The sequence below is a fragment of the Phacochoerus africanus genome, chromosome 7 (genome assembly GCF_016906955.1).
Source record: "Phacochoerus africanus isolate WHEZ1 chromosome 7, ROS_Pafr_v1, whole genome shotgun sequence".
Taxonomy (NCBI): Eukaryota; Metazoa; Chordata; class Mammalia; order Artiodactyla; family Suidae; genus Phacochoerus; species Phacochoerus africanus.
Window position 1 is genome coordinate 18,405,735 of NC_062550.1, and position 15,359 is coordinate 18,421,093.

Consider the following 15,359-nt stretch of genomic DNA (forward strand, 5'->3'; position numbering starts at 1 on the left):
TATATACTTTTTCTCACATCATGTTCCATCACAAGTGACTTAGATGTTGTTCCCTGTGCTATATGGCAGGATCTCATAGCTTTTTTTTTTTTTTCCAGGGCCGTACTCTTGGCACATGGAGGTTCCCAGGCTAGGGGTCGAATTGGATCTACAGCTGCCAGCCTACACCACAACCACAGCAACACAGGATTCGAGCCCCATCTGCCACGTACACCACAGCTCATGGCAACACCGGATTCTTAACCCATTTAGCGAGGCCAGGGATCAAACCCACATCCTTATGGTTCTTAGTCGGATTCATTTCCTGTGTGCCACGACGAGAACTCCAGGATCTCATTGCTTATCCACTCCAAATGCAATAGTTTGCATCTATTAACCCCAGATTCCCAGTCCATCCCACCCCCTCCCCTCCCCCTCCCCCTTGGCAACCACAAGTCTGTTCCACGTCCATGAGTTTCTTTTCTGTGGAAAGATTCATTCGTTGCATATATGAGATTCCAGATATGTGATATCATATGGTATTTGTCTTTCTCTTTCTGACTTACTTCACTAAGTATAATAATCTCTAATTCCATCTGTGTTGCTGCAAATGGCATTATTTTGCTCTTTTTTATGGCTGAGTAGTACTCCATTGTGTATATATATACCACATTTTCTTAATCCACTCATCTGTTGATGGACATTAGGTTGTTTCCATGTCTTGGCTCTTGTGAATATTTCTGCAGTGAACATATGAGTGCCTGTGTCTTTTTCAATGCTTTGTCCAGATATATGCCAGGAGTGGGACTGCTGGATCATATGGCAGTTCTATATTTAGTTTTCTGAGGTACCTCCATACTGTTTTCCATAGTAGTTGTACCAATTTACATTCCCACCAACAGTGTAGGAGGGTTCTCTTTTCTCCACACCATCTCCAGCATTTGCTATTTGTTGACTTGTCAATGATGGCCATACTGACAGGTGTAAGGTGGCACCTCCTTTTTTTTTTTCATTTTTAAAAAAAGTTTTATTGAAGTATAGTTGATTTACAATGTTGATATTTCTGCTATACAACAAAGTGATTCAGTTATACATGTACACACATTCATTCTCTTTCAGATTCTTTTTCCAAATAGATTATCATGGAATATTGGTTAGAGTTCTCTGTGCTATACAGGAGGTCCCCATTGGCCAATCATTCCATATACTACACTGTGCATGTGTCAATCCCAAATCCCCAGTCCAGCCCTCCCCTCCATCCCCAACACAGACACACACACACCTGTCCCTTTGGAAGCCATAGGTTTGTTTCAAAGTCTGTAAGTATTTCTGTTCTGCAAAGAAGTTCATTTTGGCCTTTTTTTTTTTTTTTTTTTTTTTTAATGTATGGCATCACCTGCAGCATAAAGTAGTTCCCAGGCTTGGGGTCGAATTGGAGCTGCAGCTTCCAGCCTATGCCACAGCCACAGCCACAGCAGATCAGAGCCACATCTGTGACCTACACCATAGCTCATAGCAGTGCTGGATCCTTGAGGCCAAGGATCAAACCTACATCTTCATGGATGGTAGTCAGATTTGTTTCTGCTGAGCCACGACAGGAACTCCTTCATTTCCCTTTCTGACAGTCCACTGCTAGTGTATAGAAACACAATGGAATCTGTGTGTTGATTTTGTATCCCGCAACTTTACTGAATTCATTTATTAGCTCTAACAGGTTTTTGTTGTTGTTGTTGTTTTTAATGGCATCCACATCCTCATGGATACTAGTCAGGTTTGGTACTGCTGAGTCACAATGGGAACTCCTCTGTGAACTGTGTTCATTTGTCTTTTTTAGGGCTGCACCTGCATCATACGGAAGTTCCCAGGCCAGGGGTCGAATGGTAACTGTAGCTACTGGCCTACACTACAGCTACACCATAGAGGAAACTCCTCCTTTATGAACTTTAAGTGGAACAAAAAGTAGTGAGCATAGAGTCAAGCTTTTGTTCCGTGGGATTTGGAGGCTAAGAACAGATAAACGAGGCTATGAGTTTGAATCCAGCAAGGTAGTGGCAGCTAAACTTGTTTTGCTTGAACTTGGACATCAAGGACCAGGCTCATTGCTTGAGACTAGGGGCTGTAGTCAGACTTCCAGTTATGAACAATCGGTCAAGACAAACAGCTACTGCCACCTAAAAAGAAGACTTCTGTGAAGCTGTGAGCATGAGAGAATGGAAAGACTTGAGAAAGGGAACTGACTACATTAACGACTACGTTGGCTATATCCTTAATATTATCATGGTACAAGTATTTTGAATAACCAATTAATACAAGGTTCTGAACTAGGATACCAGGAGCCTGAATGAAGTAAGACCAAGACTATTAAAGAATGGTATGGAAGATTCATCTCACAAGAAATGAGCATGAAATCCCATTTTCCAAGTAGTACAATCAGAATGGCAGAGTACGAACCTCTTAAAATACACTCCTCCACAATGAGAACACTTGCAAAAATGATCTAAATCAACATTTTCAGAACTCTGGAAATTCCAAAGGCTTACAATGGTTTTGGAGAGGAGATTGTATTTTATTTAAGAAAGGCAGCTGAATCGCAATAAGAACAGCAAACTTTGTGGTGTTTTTAACTTGATCTGTCTCATCTCCATCACCCCATCTCTGCAGTAGCTGTGAAAACCAGAAGCCTAGCAGCCATTGGAGGGGGGGGAATTTGAAACTGCCAAAAGTCCCATTTCCAGAGAATTGTCACATTTGATCTGTCTGGCAGGTCCCTGGAAGACTTTATTCCCAGGCCCATCTTTATTTGACATAAATCAGAGCTTTCTCTCTATATCCCTAGAGTGTTTGTCAAAACACTTGATATTGCATCTACTTGAAGTTGTCATGCTAGTTAGGACCAACAAGAGTCTGAACCAAAAATTTTAAATATCCCTAGAGTGTTTGTCAAAAATAATCAGTGGCAATTGCTTAATATTGCATCTACTCGAAGTTGTCATGCTAGTTGGGACTAACAAGAGCCTGAACCAAAAATTTTAAAAGTCAAAAACTCAAGAATGAGAGGAGTTCCCGTCATGGCTCAGTGGTTAACAAATCCGATTAGGAACCAAGAGGTTTCGGGTTCAATCCCTGGCCTCACTCAGTGGGTTAAGGATCCAGCATTGCTGTGAGCTGTGATGTAGGTCACAGATGCGGCTCGGATCTGGCGTGGCTGTGGCTGTGGCATAGGCCAGCGGCTACAGCTCTGATTAGACCTCCTAGCCTGGGAACCTCCACATGCTGCGGGAGCAGCCCTAGAAAAAGCAAGCAAACAAACAAAAAACTCAAGAATGAGATGTTCAAAGAGTACCTCAGACATATCTCCTGGGACTCTAGAAGGTCACTGCATGTGCACGGCTGGGTGCATACCTAGGAAAAACCTAAAAAGACCCCAATCTTTCCTCTGGCTGATCTTAAGGTTCTGCACAAGAAGGAAGTAAAGATTAAAGCAGTTCTCTGGTGGCTCAGCATGTTAAAGATCCAGCATTGCCACTGCTGTGACATGGGTTCAGTCCTCGGCCTGGGAACTTCCATATGGCACAGGTGTGACCAATAAAGAAAGAAAAAAAAGGGAAAGAAAGCAGAGTTGTAAACTCCTGGAACTGTGAAGACTCAAGACACACACAAAGCCTTTGCCTCTCTGCAAAGTCTGGGAGATTCAATGGTTCAAGGCATATTAAAAAATCTCTATTTATTAGCTGACCACCAAGACAATTGAATATAGAGTTCAGTGGCCACACATGACAAAGAATGCAGACTTTATGGAATTCCCATCATGCTCAGTGGTTAACGAGCCCTACTAACATCCATGAGGACGTGGGTTCGATCCCTGGCCTCAATCAGTGGGTTAAGGATCTGGTGTTGCTGTGAGCTGTGGTGTAGGTCACAGACACGGCTTGGATCTGGCAGTGGCTGTGGTATAGGCTGGTGGCTACAGCTCCGATTTGACCCCTAGCCTGAGATCCTCCATGTGCTGCAGGTGCAGCCCTAAGAAGCCAAACAATGACAAAACTCTATCCTCTAAAAAATGAAGGAAAAATCAAGACATTCTCACATAAAAATTAGCATCATTCAGGAATCAATTAAAAATCACTGGCAGTAACTTGAATCCACATGAAGTAATGAAGAGCACTGATAAAAGCTACAATAAAAGTATGGTATGAATGTATTTTTGTGTGTAACTATTTTTCTTTCTTTCTTTCTTTCTTTCTTTCTTTCTTTCTTTCTTTCTTTCTTTCTTTCTTTCTTTGGTCTTTTTGCCTTTTCTAGGGCTGCACCCGGGGCACATGGAGGTTCCCAGGATAGGGGTCCAATCGGAGCTGTAGCCACCCGCCTACGCCAGAGCCACAGCAACGCGGGATTCGAGCTGCGTCTGTGACCTACACCACAGCCCACGGCAACGCCGGATCCTTCAACCACTGAGCAAGGCTGGGGATCGAACCTGCAACCTCATGGTTCCTAGTCGGATTCATTAACCACTGAGCCACGACGGGAACTCCTCTTTCTTTCTTTTTATGGAAGTTCCTAGACTAGGCGTAAAAACAGAGCTATAGCTGCCGGCTTACACCACAGCCACAGCAATGCCAGATCCGAGCTGTGTCTGCCACCTACTCCACAGCTCATGGCAATGCCCGATCCTTAACTCACTGAGCGAGGCCAGGGATGGAACCCGCATCCTCATGGATACAGTTTCCTTACCACGGAGCCATGATGGGAACTCCTGTAACTCTTTTCTTCTGATTTAAAATATATAACTGCAGGAGTTCCTGCTATGGAACAACAAGATCAGAAGCATCTCCACAGCGCCAGCATGCAGGTTCAATCCCTGGCCCAGCACAGTGGGTTAAAATATCTGGCATTGCCACAGCTGTGGTGTAGGTCACAAATCCAACCTGGAACAGCTCCAGTTTGAATCTGATCCCTGGCCCAGGAACTCCGTATGCTGTAAGGCAGCCAAAAAAAAAAGTGTGTGTGTGTGTATCCGTGTAAAACAATCATTATAAAACTGGATGATTGATGGATTTATATTTTATAAAGATGCAATTTGCATGTCAATAATAGCATGAAGGAGGGGTAGGAAATAGAGCTATGTTGAAAGTAAGTTGGTATTACTCCAAACTAGGTTGTCTTAAATTGTTCATTGTGATCCCCAGGGCAACCACTAAGAAAGAAAAATAACAAGAAAAGTAAAATAGTATTTTAGAAAATACCTATTTGACATAAAAGAAAGGAGTAAGGAAAGGATACAAAAATAAAATAATACATGGCATATAGAAAGTAAATTGGGGAGTTCCCTTGTGGCTCAGCAGGTTAAGGACCTGGCATTGTCACTACTGTAGCTCTGGTTACAGCTGTGGAGTAGGTTCAAAACTCCATTAAATGTAAATGGAGTAAACACGCTAATCAAAGGGCAGAGACTGGCAAAAATGGATTAAAATAAACATGATCCAACTACATGGTGTCTAAAAGAGATACACTTTTAGAATCAAAGACACAAAAAGGTTGAAAATGAGAGGATGAAAAAAGATACATCATGAAACCAAAAAAGAGTTGGAGTGGCTATATTAACATCAGACAGAATAGTCTGAAAAGAAAATGAATAAAATAGTCAAAATACAAGTTCTTTGGTGGCTCAGGGGGCTAAGGATCCAGTGTTGCCACTGCTGTGGCTCTGGTTACTGCTGCGGCACAGGTTCAGTCCCTGGCCCAGGAATTTCCGCATGCCACAGATGTGGCATAAAAACAAGAGAGAGAGAGAAAGGAAGAATAGGCCAAGAAGCTCCAAAATATATCTAGAAGAATTCCCAGAAGAATAGAGGGAAGAAAATGATGGTGAAAAAAATTTTGAGGAGAAAATGGCTGAGAATTGTCATTGAGCATTGAAGGAAAAATATAAGTGTTATATGCTCATTGCATGGTAGATTAAGCTAGAAACTGAAAAAGTAAACGGTTGGTCTCATCTATGACCATGTTATAGATCCTTTTGAATCCAAATTATAACACTTTTTCCTCAAAGTCTACGGTTGCAGCAGCTATGGTTGTAATGGGGATAGGGTCATGCAAATTAATGGACTATTAAGAGTTTAAGGGACTCCGCTATTTTATCCTATTTTTCTACTGCCTGCCAAAATTCCACTTAAGATCATAGTGAGAGGAGTTCCATTGTGGCTCAGGGGGTTAAGAACCAGACTTGTATCCATGAGGATGCAGATTAGATCCCTGGCCTTGCCCAGTGGGTTAAGTATCTGGTGTTGCTGTGGCTGTCGTGCAGGCCAGCAGCTGCAGCTCTGATTCAGCTTCTAGCCCAGAAACTTCCATAAGCCACAGGTGTGGCCAGGGGTGGGGTGGGAGATCCTAGTGAGAAAAGATGCCTTTCCTTTTAAAGCATACCTTAACCTCCCCATCACATGTCACAACACCTTTTGGGGGAGATCCTTCTTCCTAATACTTTCCCAAAACTTCCTGAGATGAAGAGCGTCTATTGAATACTTCTTCTCTTTCTCCCATGGTTTCAGATGGACTTAACAAACATGAAAATTTCCATGTTAATCATGAGATGTTGGAGTTCCCATCGTGGCTTAGCAGTTAACGAACCCATTAGTATCCATGAGGACCAGGGTTCGATCCCTGGCCTTGTTCAGTGGGTTAAGGATCCCGCGTTGCTGTAAGCTGTGGTGTAGGTTGGAGACATGGCTCGGATCCTGTGTAGCTGATGCTGTGGCATTGGCTGGCAGCTGCAGCTCCAATTCGACCCCTAGCCTGGGAACTTCCATATGCTGTGAGTGCAGCTCTAAAAAGATGGAAAAAAAAAATCATGGAGTTCTTGTCATGGCACAGTGGTTAAAGAATCTGACTAGGAACCATGAGGTTGCAGGTTCAATCCCTGGCCTCGCCCAGTGGGTTAAGGATCCTGCGTTGCCATGAGTTTTGATGTAGGTTGAAGACGCGGCTTGGATCCTGCGTTGCTGTGGCTCTGGTGGAGGCCATTGCTATAGCTCCGATTAGACCCCTAGCCTGGGAACCTCCATATGCCACAGGTGTGGACCTAGAAAACACAAAAAGACAAAAAAAAATTAAAAATAAGAAAGAAATTTAAAAAAAAATCATGAGATGTTGGTTCATCCCACAAAAACCTTTTCCTTTGTGTAATGTCTTCCAGTTTATACAGGACTTTCTTATGTAATTTCATTTGCAGGTAGGTTTCAATTTCCCAATATTCAATTTATAGTTACAAGTGAGAACCTGTTAACACGAGTGCAAATACTTTGTTGCTTCTGCCTACAGGTGAGAGACTCCCTGATAAGATCCTTCCCCCATTCTTCATCCAATTTTTGGGTAGTCCTAGGAGATAAATCACAAGTCATTTTAGGCTGCTGCTTTTTGCCACCACCTTCAGGACTCTGTGGCTGTCCGGTGTTCTGAGCTGTTGTTTACCAGCCTTGCTATTGTGTCTGTCCTTTGAGAGTATAATTATCCAAGAGTCTAGCAGAGTTCTCAGGATTCTCCTGATATGTTCCCCTAATCAGGGAGGAATATCTTTCCCCGAATTCCTTCCTTCCCCATTAGTCTTCCCTGTTCAGGTTCCTTTGCTGGAAACAGGTCCTATGCCAATGCCTGGTGCCAAGGAAGGCCGAGGATCTGGCATTTTCATTTTACCCCATTTTCTAAGGGGGTAGGTGGGATTTATTTTATTTCATTTTACTTTATTTTATTTTACATTTTTAGGGCTGGACCCATGGCATATGGAAGTTCCCAGGCCAGAGACTGAATTGGAGGTATAGCTGCAGGCTTATGTCATAGCCACAGCAATGCCGGATCCGAGCCGCATCTACAGCTGTCTACGAGGTGGGGCAGGAGAAAGGAGAGGAGACGAGATTTGGGTACACAGCTCATAACCTCTGCCACAGCTCACTCAATTGTGGCAATCCTTTATTCCATTATGGACAATTAAAAATGTGTACAATTCATTTATAGAAAATCTCATCCCTCCCTCAAAGGGAGACGAGCCCAATATCATGAAGCAATCTCCTCCAGCTCCAAGTCCAGGGCCTCTGGGACTATGCAATCTTCTCATTCAAGTCTGAAAGGATTTCTCATGGACCAGCGACCTAGAGTTACAAGTGAGCTGTTTCCAAGACATCCAATAGACCGGTGTTTTCCGGGACCAGTGTGTCTCCAAGTGTGGCCCTTATACCAGCAGCTACAGTGTCAGCATAGAACTTGTTATAAATGTAAATTATTGGACCGCAGGCAAAAGCTATGACATCAGAAACTCTGGGTTGGACCCGCGAATTTGTGTTTTAATAAGTTTTCTCCAAGACTCTGACCCATGCTAACATTTGAGAATGACTGCAGAAGACAATGCCAGAAAGGAAGAGTCAGTACCGGGACTTCCCATCATGGCTCAGTGGTAAGGAACTGGACTAGCATCCATGAGGATGCAGGTTTGATCCCTGGCCTCACTCAGTGGGTTAAGGATCTGGCATGGCTATGGCTGTGGTGTAGGCCTGTGGCTATGGCTCCAATGAGACCCCTAGCCTGGGAACCTCCATATGCCGCAGGTACAGCCCTAAAAAGACAAAAAACCCTGAAGTGTAATGCTTTACTTCAGAAAAGGAAAGCTGCAGTAGACACTGTTCCTGAGCACAAACCATACCTTGTTTTTCGTAGTTTTTGCTGTGAAACAAACCAATGAGACCAGCAGCTTACAGTGGCAACCATTTTTTGTTCATGTGCCTTGGCCATTTGGGCTGGCCACAGCAGGCTCACTTGTGGATCTGGGGTCAACTGGAAGTCTGTGGCCTTGCTCATATACCTTGCAGTTGGTTGGCTTTTGCCAGGAGTGGGCCATAGCTCTCCTTATCTAGTAGTTTAGCTCAAACTCACTCACAAGGGAGTGGTTTCAGAGTTTCCAAAAGAAGAAAGAGAGAGGGCAAACTCCAATGCACAAGCATTTTCCAAGTTTCTGTGTCCTGTTTACTATGGTCTCATGGGTCCAAGCAAGTCATATGATCAAGCCTAATGCACAAGAGGGGTCTACCTGAAGGGAGTGAGTACCGGGGGTGGGGTGAACATTATTGCAGCCATTTTTTTTTTTTTTTGGTCTTTTCGTCTTTTCTAGGGCCGCACCTGCAGCATATGGAGGTTCCCAGGCTAGGGGTCTCATCGGAGCTATAGCCGCCGGCCTACACCACAACCACAGCAATGCGAGATACAAGCTGTGTCTACGACCTATACCACAGCTCGCAGCAATGCCGGATCCTTAACCCACTGAGGCAGAACATGGATTGAACCCAAGACTCATGGTTCCTAGTCAGATCCATTAACCACTGCGCCATGATGGGAACTCCAATTGCAGCTATTTTTGCCAACAGTCTACCGTACTGCCTGACAGGACTCGTGAGGATGCTCACCCTGGGGAATCGAGGAAGTTTGTTAGTCTGCAGGCCTATGGTTCTGATTCCTAGGTGTGTCGTGCTGATCCAAGGTCCTTCACTGGTATACCTGCTATGGATGGGCATTAGGTCTACGTCTTTCTTGGGGGCTGCAGGGTTTTGGCAGCTATGTTGTTGTTGGTAGGAGTCGGGGGTTTAGGTATGGATTTAGTGTTGAACAACTAGAAGCAGTTAAATCCAGGTTTGGCAATACACCTGCTGCAGAAACTTTGTGGGCTTCCAGACTATTCAATCTAGTGAATTCCATGTGCCAATAAAGCAGGTAATGATCACGTCTAGACCTGTGCTGTTCAAGGCAGTAGCCACTAGCCAGACATAATTATTGAAAATTGAAATATAGCTAGTCTGCCTTTTTTAATTAATTAATTTATTTATTTTGGCATTTTAGGGCCACACCCACTCCATATGGAGGTTCCCAGGCTAGGGGTTGAATCGGAGCCACAGCTGCCGGCCTACACCACAGCCACAGCAACCTACGCTGTAGCTTGTGGCTATGCCAGATCCTTAATCCACTGAGTGAGGCCAGGGATTGAACCTGCGTTCGTTCCTAGTCAGGCTCATTAACCGCTGAGACATGAAGGGAAATACAGCCAGTCTGAATTGAGATGCGCTATTTCTTTTTACTTCTAATGTAGCTACTGCAATATATTTAACATTGCACATGTGGTTCATATTTTATTTTGGTTAGTCAACAGTCAGTCAGAGGCCTGAGAGAACTTCAGCCTCATACATCTTGTCCCTATACTTACACTTAGCGAATAACCTCTTCCCTTTAAGTTTAAAGGTCTGTTCCTTTTTCTTTTTTTTTTTTTTTTTTTTTGGCTATGCCTAGGGCATGTGGAAGTTCCCAGGCAGGGATCAAAGCCGAGCCACAGCAGTGACAACACCAAATCATAACCACTAGGCCACCAGGGAACTCCTAAAAGGTCTGTTTCTTTTCTTTTTTTAGGGCCACACCTATGGCATATGGACGTTCTTGGGCCATGGGTCGAATCACAGCTGCAGCTGCCGGCCTACACCACAGCCACAGCAACCTACGCTGTAGCTTGTGGCTATGCCAGATCCTTTAACCCACTGAGTGAGGCCAGGGATCAAACCTGCATCCTCATGGATACTAATCTGGTTCTTAACCCCCTGAGCCACAACAGGAACTCCAAGTTGTGTTTCTTGAAACAATTTGAAACTAAAAACCTCAGGGGAAGAAACCCACACTTATCTAATCTTTCCAACCAAGCTTGTTGTATTCATTGTTAAATTTACTCCTTTATCAGACCCAGACTGTTTAATGAAAGGTCCTGAGGTCCTTCAGAGGTCTAGAGCCCCAATCTTCTCAATTTTGCCACCTGTTAATTTTTTCATGTTCTTGCTTCTGTTTATTTTAGCTTTAATTTAGGCAGAGAAGAAGTTGGCTTCCCCAAGCCAACAAAGCTTCACTCTGTCATCCCTGTCAACCTGGACTGACTATACCCTGAAAAACTTCTTATTGAAGCCAAACCTCCCCCCATCCTCAGTTGGGACAGCTTTAGACTGTTTATCTCTTGCATGAATTTACTGAAGGCCACATCAAGTAGTCAACTCACCATCCCCCACGGATCCTGAATTTTTCTGGTCTTTTCCCCTAACAAAGCAATCCCAGTCTATATGTGGTGTGTGTTATAATAATCTATTAGACATTTTGCCATTGCACTTGGCCATTTCACATTTTGCTCACCTGTAATACACCTTTTTTTTTTTTTTTTTTTGGTAATAAATTCAGTACCAGAGGGGAAGCTTTGGACTGTAAATAGCAGAATAACCAATCAAAAAGGTTTAAACCTAGGAGTTCCTGTCTTGGCTTAGCGGTTAATGAACCCGACTAGCATTCATGAGGACGTGGGTTCGATCCCTAGCCTTGCTCAGTGGGTTAGGGATCCAGTGTTGCCATGAGCTGTGGTGTAGGTCGCAGATGCAGCTCAAATCCCATGTTGCTGTGGCTGTGGTGTAGGCCGGCGGCTACAGCTCCGATTGGACCCCTGGCCTGGGAACCTCCATATGCCACAGGAACAGCCCTAACCTAAGAAAGACAAGGAAACCAAAAAAAAAAAAAAAAAGGTTTAAACCTATTTTCTCATATAACAGAAAGGAGAAGTCCACTATGGGTGGTGGTTCCAGGGTTTGCTATTTCAGCAGATCAATTCTGGCAGGTTCTAGGTGATGTCTCTTCACTTCTCTTAGCTCTCTCCTTACAGTGCCAAGGTGACTGCTGGTACCCTGGACAGGACAGCATCCAAGGACAGGAAGGAAGTGAAGGGACATTTTCTCCTTGTGCATCTCTCATCAGGGAGGAAAATCTTTCTCAGCCGGCTCCCCTTCCATAGTTTCCTCAGTGGCTCACACACCTGCCAAGGAGGATGGAAAAGTGAGTATTTGGCATATTCAGCCTCAATAGGGGTTGGTATGCTGTCCTGAGAAAAAACCAGAGAGGGAGTTCCCATTGTGGCTCAGCAGTAACGAACCTGACTCGTATCCATGAGGACATGGGTTCCGTCTCCAGCCTCGCTCAGTGAGTTAAGCATCTGGCAATGCTGTGAGCTACAGTGTAGGTTGGCAGCCACAGCCCCAACTCGACCCCTAGCCCAGGAATTTCCATATTCCACACATGCGGCCCTAAAAATAAAATAAATAAATTTTTAAAAAATACAGAAAGGGCCATTGAGAGGGTAAACAAGAAACCTGCTAAGGCCCTGCTTGTAGTAAGTAGTCTACTGCTGTGTAACAAACCCGCCCAACAGTGGCATGAAAGGATGCCCATTTTACTATGTTCACAGGAATCTGGAAAGGGCACCTCAGAGACCAGTTGTCTTTGCTCCACATTGTTTGGGACCTCAGCTGGAAAGACAAAGATTCATGGGCTGGAAGCATCTGGAAGTTCTCTACCCTAGGCTACATGGCTAAAAGGCTGGACTTAGCTGGGGCAGTTGAGCAGAGCACCTAACATGGCCTTCTATGTGGCTGGCTCCCTGCATGGCTGCTGGGTCCTCGGAGAGCGTGTCCTGGGAGGGAGGGTCCTGAAACGGGGTCTCTGTAGAGGAAGAACCAAGAGAACCAGGAGAAGCTGTGTGCCTTTCTAGGACTTAACCTCAGAAGTCACGTGGTATCATTTGTCCCATACTCTATTGGTCAAGGCAGTCAGAAGTCCATTCAGATTCAGGGGAGGGGACATAGCCCTTGCTTTTTGATGAGAGGAATGTCAACCATTGAAAAATTGCTGGAGTTCCCGTCGTGGCGCAATGGTTAACGAATCCGACTAGGAACCATGAGGTTGAGGGTTCAATCCCTGCCCTTGCTCAGTGGGTTAACGATCCGGTGTTTCCGTGAGCTGTGATGTAGGTCACAGATGCAGCTCGGATCTGGCGTTGCTGTGTGGCTCTGGCATAGGCTGGCAGCTACAGCTCTGGTTAGACCCTTAGCCTGGGAACCTCCATATGCCGTGGGAGCGGCCCAAGAAATGGCAAAAAGACAAAAAAAAAAAAAAATTGCTAGAGTCCTCATGTAAACCAGCGGACATACACATATATTCCACAGATTCTCCTTACATTGCTGCAGTTAAAAGGAAACTTCAGCCTACTTTTTATTATTTATTTATTTATTTTTGTCTTTTTGCCATTTCTTGGGCTGCTCCCACAGCATCTGGAGGTTCCCAGGCTAGGGGTTGAATCGGAGCTGTAGCCGCCAGCCTACACCACAGCCACAGCAACTCAGGGTCGGAGCCGTGTCTGAGACCTACACCACAGCTTGTGGCCACGCCGGATCCTTAACCCACTGAGCAAGATCAGGGATCGAACCTGCAACCTCATGGTTCCTAGTCGGATTCATTAACCACTAAGCCACAACTGGAACTCCCCAGCCTACTTTTTAATCAGCCATGATGTCACATTCCTTTTTTTCGACCTGAAATTCTTTTCTCGACTTAATTTTTTTTTTCCTTTTTCAGCCTATGAATGATATAATTCTGTCTGGAAACTACTAGAGAATAGATGCTGAGGTCTTACTCTCAGAGGATCAGTTTTGAATCCACAAGGAAGGGAAGGGAAAACACTGGAATTCCCTCAAATTGTGCAGGGGAGTTTTGGCATTGAAAAAAAGTTCAATACTATTAAAGAAAGACTATGGATGACAATTTAAGGCATCTGTGCCAGTAGCTCCTGGTGAAAACACACAGGTGTCTGGATCCTTACATTGAATTAAAATATTAATACTTTTAGAACACTTATTAAGTCATACGCCCAGTTGGATAATAACAGAAAGAAAAAGTTTTCCTCTCGCAAGTGATTAGAAGTCTAGGCGGGAGGAGGCGGATTCTCCCTCCTTTGCCTTAAATGCTAGAACTGAAATAGAAACAAGGAGCTCAGGGTAAATGGGATGGGGAAGCCCCAGTGAAAGAACTGGCCTGCATTCAAGTCCTTATAAAGGGTCAGGTGTCAATGGGGGGAACGGAGGAAGGGACGAGACAACGGCATGCACTACTAAGTGAGGATAACTTGAAAAAGCAAGACCTAGGGCCCCTGAAAACGCCTTGCTTGAGAGTCTGTAAAAGGTAAACACTACTTGTTCACATCGACATCAACACGGTGAGCCCATTTCGCCTGGGAGAAATCTGGGGGGCGGGTTTAGACGCGTCGTTTCAGAAGTCCCCCAGTAGAGGGCGCCGTCAGCCCGCGGGTCCTCAGCATGACTGGGCTGCGGAGGCGGAGAGTCCTCGGCCCGGGGGCGGGGCCGTCGCGCTCACGTGACCCTCGCTCATGGCGGCGGCGGCAGCGGCGGCGCTGGCGGCGCTCGGCGGCCGGAGCCGGATCCTGTAGCCGGGGTGTGGGCCCGCGTCAGTCCGTCCCTCCTTCGGCCCGCTCGCTTGTCTTCCGGAGTGTGGCTGGCAGAGCCGGGATGGCGGAGCGAGGCCTGGAGCCGGCGCCGGCTGCGGTGGCAGCACTGCCGCCCGAAGTGCGGGCGCAGCTGGCGGAGCTGGAGCTGGAGCTCTCGGAGGGTAGGAGCCGGGCCGGGGGTGGGGAGCCGGGCCGGGGGTCGGGTTGGGCGGTCGGGGGGTCGGGCAGGCGCCCGGGCGCCGCTGCGGATCGCTGGAAGGGGAGACCAGGTCCCCGCCGCGCGCCCTGGTGGTGGCGCGGGCGGAGGGGAGGAGGGTTCCGGAAATCTGGCCCGGGCTCTGAGGGGTCGCTTCTCTCCGCTCCCACCCTGGGCAGTGGATTTCCGCGTAGTTCATTGTGTTCCCTGGGCGGGGGTGAGGAGGGGCTTGGGGGGAGAGGTCCTTCCCCGGCCCGGGCTGCTGCTGCGCTCCCTGCCCCCCAAAACCCGAGACAAAGCTGAGCCCTCCCGCTCCTGCCGGGGCGTCGGGGCACGGTGGGGGCGGGGTGGGAGTGAGGCCACCAGCAGGGTGGCTGACAGCCTTCTCCAGTCCTCCTCTCGCCTTTTCGAGGGGAGGGCCCCACGCCCGTTTCAGCTCCCCTTCCCCCCTTCAGCAAATGAGAAAGACACAGGGGAAATCCGCAGCATTTCTTCTTCCTTCTTTAACAATGCGAGATGCCTCCCCCGTGACAGGAGTGAGGTGGAAGCAGGGTGGGCCGTTGAGGGTCCTAGGGAGGCCAGAAGCTGTGGCCTTAACCCAGAGAGAGACACCGGGGCTGCTTTTAGACCACCTTTGTCATAAAGATTTTTTCCTGCTTGCCTGTATTCGGACTGAATTTTCCGCATCTGATCCACCTTTTGGAGTCTTTGAAGAGAGGAGAGAGGTGGCTCCCGGTTACATGCAAATCCTGACCGGCACCGGCTTTCTTTTGACAATGGATTGTTACCAGGAGGCTTGGATTGGTTTTGAGAATTAAAGAATGGAATAAATCGAGC

At 46.2% G+C, this 15,359-nt stretch overlaps 1 protein-coding gene across 6 annotated transcripts in view; it reads left to right on the top strand.

Moving 5' to 3' along the window:
- The first annotated feature begins 14,239 nt into the window (after positions 1–14,239).
- DIP2B (disco interacting protein 2 homolog B) overlaps positions 14,240–15,359 on the top strand; it is a 234,618-nt gene continuing 233,498 nt past the window's right edge. For 5 of the 6 annotated variants that reach the window (XR_007135806.1, XM_047786601.1, XM_047786604.1 and 2 more), the window contains exon 1: positions 14,258–14,487. Coding sequence is in view for 5 of the 6 variants with exons in the window: in XM_047786601.1 (XP_047642557.1) it covers positions 14,388–14,487 (100 nt within the window). In the remaining variant the exon portion in view is untranslated. Of the gene's footprint in view, positions 14,488–15,359 lie in introns of all 6 variants that reach the window. The other variant, XM_047786602.1, reaches the window with a different exon arrangement.